Here is a 6181-nt window from a genome sequence, read left to right as displayed (position 1 = left end):
GCCTCGGTTTCCCGCGAACAGGAGTCGTGAGTCCTGTTCCAGACGAACATCCCGGCGCCGCCGGACATGCGCGCCGGGTCGACAGGCTGGAGGCTCAGCAATGGGGGAGTGCCCATTCCCCCGTTGCCCGACGCCGTGGCCAAACCATCCTACTTCGCCGACGAGGCCGAGATCGTGCGCGCCTCCCTCACCGACGCCGAGCTCTCCCTCCCCCAGTACGCCGCCGACAACCACGCGGCTTGGGCGGCGTACTTCGAGCGCCGCCAGCAGCAGCGGCTGGCGTCCACGAACGGGGCGCCGGTGGTCGGCGGCGTGAAGAACAGCGAGGGGCGCCACCTGTGGTGGGGCGCCCCTGGCCGCACACTTGAGGGCGTGCTGACGCACCTCGAGGGCGGCAACAACCCGCCGTTGGCGTACCCCCCCCCCTCCCCCGAGGGCGGCCGCCCTGGCGCACCGCCCACGCGACGGGCAATGGGCACCAAGGAGGTTCGGCGCGTCCTCCTCCTCTTCCTCCTCCCGCTCCTCCTCCCACTCCTCCGGCACTCCGACGCTGCTCAGCGTCAAGGCCGAGCCCGCGGCGGAGATGCCGCTCGGTCGGCGCACTCGCAGCGCCGGCATCGTCATCAACGAGGGCGGCCGGCGCGCCTCCTCGTCGGCTCCTCCTCCGCGCTTCGTCAAGCCAAAGACGGAGCCGGGGCTCGTGCCGGTGAAGACGGAGCCGGGGCTGGCGCCGGTGAAGACGGAGCACGGCGAGGTCGAGCTCGACGACGACGCGGCCCTTGAATGGGCACACCAGGACTCCATCAAGATGGCGACGGAGCGCCAGCGCGCCGCCCTGCGGCGCTTCGAGCGGCGCCGCCGAGGCCGCGACGAAGGAGGAGTCGTCATCATCGATGACAGCGACGACGACGACGACGCGCCGCCGCCGCCACCAGCCGGGGAGGGGTCCAGCAGGGGCGCCCGAGTCAAGGAGGAGAAGGCCGACGATGGCGGCGACGACGGCGACTTCTCGGCCTTCACCAAGTTTTTTTTATTTGTTTTTATATGTAATGGCGACTACTCGACTTAAATCCGCGAATATAAGCCCAAGTTTGCCGAAATTTGGCGTGTTTTAGCCGAACTTTGCGTAAATTTGCTACACAATTTTTTTTCCCGCGGCTGGGGGCCAACTCGTCCCCAGGCCCATTTTTTTCGCCGGGTCACCCCAGGCGGCGATTTTAGGCGCCCCTGGGGGGCCAACGGCTGGAGATGCTCTCAGGTAGCATAGCTGCCATTCGGCTGCTGCAGTCGGCAGGCCATGTGCATCACCACGTCTTCCTTCTCGGAAGACGATATGTGAAACCCACAACTATCAGGAACCAATTTTAGCTTTGGTCATAAATTAAAAAAAGAAGTAAAAAAGGAACCTATTTTAGCTGCTTTCCCGTTCCTGCTATTTATAATCGCGGACGAAGTTATAGGCGGTAAAAATGCTATTATTGCATACATAGAATGGACGCTCTGCATCAGATCGTACGTCTAGTCATATGTATGGGCACGTACTGGTAAATTGCAGCGGCACAAATCATTATGTTAGATATAGGTCCGGTTCAGAGTAACCACCAACCAAAGCTACCATAGCACTGCAGTCACTGCATCAGCGCAGCGCTGAACTAGCATCAACTGAAGCAAGCTTCATACTACTAGCTAGTATTGTACTAGTAGATCACTACACATCACACGGCATCGCTCTTTATTCAGAACAGCATCAAAGGATGTAGGAAACAGGCAAACAGCAGCGCTCCTGCACTGCGTAGCACTCTCCATCACCTTGGAGCTTTCGGCTTGAAATCCTGCGCACCTGGCGATTAAAGGACGAACTTGTGTCAACATCAATGTCATTTGCAGTTTAGCACAAAATGAAACTATAAAGTACAAAAATTATAAGATCGTCCTATCAATCTCTACCATCGTGTGGCAGTTTAGTACTACAAGAGTAGCATTGGTGCTTGGTGATGACTGATGACAACAATTATATATACTTTCAGTTGATACCAAACATGCAGAACCAACTGATACATTCCACTACTTGACTTGAACATTACTTGCATCATCTTCTACCAACTGGGTGTGGAGTGAATTAGTGGTCGGTGAACGACGAAATTATATCAGGATCAATAGTGTTTCAAGTTGAGACGAGAGAAAGATCAAGTGCAAAAAATTAGGATCAAGAAAAAAAATTATTATTGTATGATCTCAACCAACACGTGGCAGTTTACAAGAGAGTAGCATTGGACCTTTCTGATAACTGATGACAAGAATTACACTTTCAGTTGATAGCAAACGTGGAGAACCAACCAACGGATAAATTCTAGACTACTGTATTTGACTTAACATATACTTGCATCCTCTTCTACCAATTTGTTGGTACAAAAGCACTCGATTAGCATTGGAGCTTTGTGATAACTGATGACAACAATTACACATTCAGTTGATAACAAACACGGAGAACCAACCGACTGATAAATTCTACTCCCTCCGTCCCATAATATAAAAACGTTTTTGACATTAGTATAGTGTCAAAAACGTTCTTATATTATGGGACAGAGGGAGTACTACTGTACTTGACTTAACATATACTCGCATCATCTTCTACCAATTTGTTGGTACAAAAGCACTCGATGTTCCGCTACAATACTTAATTTTGAGAAAGTGTGATGTTGATGTTCGGCTTAGCTTAATTAATGCCACTTACCTTAGTAAGTCGATGATCCGGCGCAAGGGCTACTCTGCAGCCACCATGTTGCTTGGCCCGGGATTCATCCTCCACAGCGCCACTGCAGCGCGGACATAGACGAGGGCTTCCCACATGAACGTGCACAAGAGAGCCGCGTAGCCGAGAAGGTCGGAGATCTCTGTATGTCCACACTTAAAAAGAAGGAAAGAGATGGTTCCCATCGATGCCGACCCAATGAAAAGCCAAAGAATTGCCAAGGCCAGCGGCGACGGCGACAGAAGGGTTGGCTCCTCGTCATTCTTCACGATGAGGCTCTCCGCGTCCGCCGCCGCCTATCACATTACACAGTGAATTCATCAGCATCACGGGAAGCAGAACCATGGAGCAGAGTGAGTGATGAGCACGTACGTACCTTGGTCCTGCAGCCGGCGGCGCGGAGGAAGAAGAGCACGAGCGCCGGCGGCAGGAGAAGCAGGACAGGTGTGGATAGATAGTCTGCTATCTCGGACAGGATATAGGCCGGGGTGCAGCCCCAGCCGCGGGCGCAGGCCAGGTCCGCGAAGATGGTGAGGAAGGCGGCCGCGAACATCGTGCAGGTCGTGCCCACAGAGAGGTAGACCAGGGCATCGGCGGCAGCGCGGGCGTGGCTGCTGCGCGCCAGTGCATCCACGGCCTTCCTCACCGGCGCCGGCGAGATGGCGGCTAGGTCGGCAGCCTGCTTGGAGAGCACTTCTTCGAGAGTCATCGCCATTTGGACGTGGAGTGAAGTGGTCTGGTGTCTGGTCTTTGACTTACCTGGTGTGGCTTCTAGCTGGTGTTATGGCCTGGGGACCTTTGGGGCTTTTATAGTGAGCTGCAAGCTGTGGCAAACGTGCGTACGAGTGTTTTCTTGCACGTACTAATCAAAATTAGAGCAGGAATTTCTCATGATTATTCAAAGAATCCAACTATTTCCTGTGTCATCCTTATGCATTTTACAGCGACTAATCTTCAATTCTATGCATCAACTTTCCTTTTTTAAGTATTTTTTAGAATAAGTAGCTTTAGATTTTGCTGACACGATGATGGACAAATTATACGGTGCTATATCCTATAGGTGGTTGTTGTCGAGTAGCATTGTGGAGTGAGAAAGAAAAAAAATGCGTTGTTGTCTAATCTCTCGCTTGTGCCATTTTAGGATACCCTCCTAGCAGTAAAGAATTTGGCACAGGTTTCAGTTTTCGTCAATAGCGTGGTGCACTAGAGAAAAAAGCACAGTAGTAAGAGGTGGTCATTGAAAACAAAGATTGAATTACGTGGACATCTAAAGGAAGGAAATAAATGGTCATTAGGTATCCTATAATGTTTCATAGTGCTCATGATCGATTTAATTACATTTTACCACACAATTCTCCTAACCCCTGCAAGAATATAACTGTTTGAGTGAGTACTATGTGAATCTTCAAAATCAATCCTATCTGTCGGAATCTAAAAGATTCTCATATTTCAAATCAACCGGACAAAGTATGAGGTAGTAGTGTAGTATATAGTTATGTTCTTGCTGATGCAATGTAGTATAGATTCTCTCATATTTTTCAGATAGGACAAAGTACATGGATTGATCTAGGGTTCTTGCCTTGATTTCTTTTTCTAGTATACGTGATGTCGATGATGGACTTATGAGCAAAAGAGAGAGAGAACGAGTTAGTGATGTGCGAATCACTTAACGTGCCACTATGTGATTAGCTAGAGTTTCAGTTCTGGGCAATAATAAGGTGTAAAAATGGAAGTACAAGGAACAATTAATCTTTCGTGGAAAAGATGTAAATGTGGCCATGATGAGTACGTTTATATTTAGTGGAACAAGATGTGGACATTTTGACCAGGTTTAGAAATGCTACACCAAGACATAGTTTCCACTTTTAAAACATGGCAGGAATGCAAGCTCATAATTAAGACGCAAATGTAAACTTCTGCAGTGCAATGCTAATTAAAATTTATTTAGTACTAACTTGTGTAAACCTAGTAGTTTCATTTGTGGAAAGTGGATACGTGTGTGCCTAGCCATCAATCCCAGCCGAAGAAGAAGGTGACGAAAATGACAGGCAAGGTTTTGGCTAGCGGGTGGCAAATTTGGTTACAGCCCAACAACTGCAAATCTCAGTATCCCACAAGCAATCGCCATACTGAGCAAAAATATCCTGAATTTTTTAATTTGAATAAATTTTATTGGATTCGAAATTCATTCAAAAAATCGTTCATTAACCGCTCAACATTTTTCAGTTACCACGGTAACTTTAAATCCCGGTGCTCCATCAGATTTATTTACATCCGATATCCAAAACTTTGGACATGGGAACTAATTAAAGATTTAACTTGCAGAAAAATAAATTTTTGACGTGAACTAGACTAGGGTGACATGATTTTGTTATGGCGCTGCTGCAGTTTGGTCACATATACTATTATTGTGACACACTATATATGATTATATTCTCTTTCACAACCATTATCTCCACCATCTACATACTATAGCTATATCATTTATTACCCAATCCCCACTTTACTTATCTCTCTTGAGCATGCCCATCAGTTTTGCCATATACTATATTGTACCATGGGAAAATATCAATTAGAACTGAAAACAACCTCCGGCAGATTTGCTACATGGATTGCTATCATAGTAACTAACTCGGTGTGGCCTTCTAGCTGATGCTATGGCCTAGGGCCTTGGTGGATTTTCCAGTGACCTCCAAGCTGTGGCAAACGTACATGCGAGTGTCGGTCAGTTGTTGCATGCAATCAAAGATTTAAAGCAGGAATTTGTCATGATTCTTCTAATTAAGAATACCAACTATTTTATACGTCATCCATTTTACAGTGACTAAGCATACATATGTACGAATGTAACAATTTTCTCATGATTTTTAAAATGGCTGGTAGTCCACGTGTGTGGAATTAAACCAACATCAGCTTTCCTTTTTGTGAAAAGTAGCTTTAGATTTTGTTGACGCGATGTTGGACAAATAAGTCGGTGCTATAGCCTACAGGTGGCTGTTTGAAAAAGAAAAAAAATGTGTCATTGTCTAATCTCTTGTTTGGGCCATTTCAGGATAAACCCCTAGTCGAGACTTTGGTAAGGTTCTAGTTATTCTGCAACGGTATGGTAGAATACAACAATAAGAAAAACAGAGTAGTAAAAGGGTGGCCACTTAGAATAAGCAAGGAAAGAAATGCTCATTGCAGGAATCCAGTAATGTTTCACAGTTTCTTCCAACTCTTCCAAAAATCGAATTGTTCGAGTCAGTACTTTGCGAGTCTTCAAAATCAATCCTATCCACCATCAGAATCTAATTATTTCTCATATTTCAAATCAACGGGGCAAAGTGTGTGGTAGCAACATAGTATATAGATTTTGTTCTTGCTTATGCAATGTAGTACAGATTTTCTCATAGTTTTCAAATAGGACAAAGTTTATGGATCGGCCTA

General features: G+C 47.0%; 1 protein-coding gene across 1 annotated transcript; it reads right to left on the bottom strand.

Annotated features, from left to right (window-relative positions):
* Positions 1 to 1545: 1545 nt before the first annotated feature.
* Positions 1546 to 3530, bottom strand: LOC109737623 (uncharacterized). Its single transcript, XM_020296749.4, has 3 exons — positions 3129 to 3530; positions 2735 to 3048; positions 1546 to 1840 (listed from the first exon to the last, which is right to left on the bottom strand). Exons 1-2 carry the CDS (start codon positions 3465 to 3467, stop codon positions 2764 to 2766), a joined length of 624 nt encoding a protein of 207 aa, XP_020152338.1. The 5' UTR covers positions 3468 to 3530; the 3' UTR covers positions 1546 to 1840; positions 2735 to 2763.
* Between the last annotated feature and the right edge of the window lie 2651 nt (positions 3531 to 6181).

Source organism: Aegilops tauschii, chromosome 7, assembly GCF_002575655.3.
Source record: "Aegilops tauschii subsp. strangulata cultivar AL8/78 chromosome 7, Aet v6.0, whole genome shotgun sequence".
NCBI classification, from domain to species: Eukaryota; Viridiplantae; Streptophyta; class Magnoliopsida; order Poales; family Poaceae; genus Aegilops; species Aegilops tauschii.
The sequence above is the reverse complement of the archived record's forward strand: the minus strand, read 5'-3'. Positions and strand labels throughout refer to the sequence as shown.

Bases quoted from the DNA above. Each gene is read 5' to 3' on its own strand.
- LOC109737623 (XM_020296749.4), bottom strand. From the start codon at position 3,467: ATGGCGATGACTCTCGAAGAAGTGCTCTCCAAGCAGGCTGCCGACCTA. The intron at 3,049-3,128 runs GTACGTACGTGC...GTAATGTGATAG, and splicing joins CCGCCGGCTGCAGGACCAAG to GCGGCGGCGGACGCGGAGAG.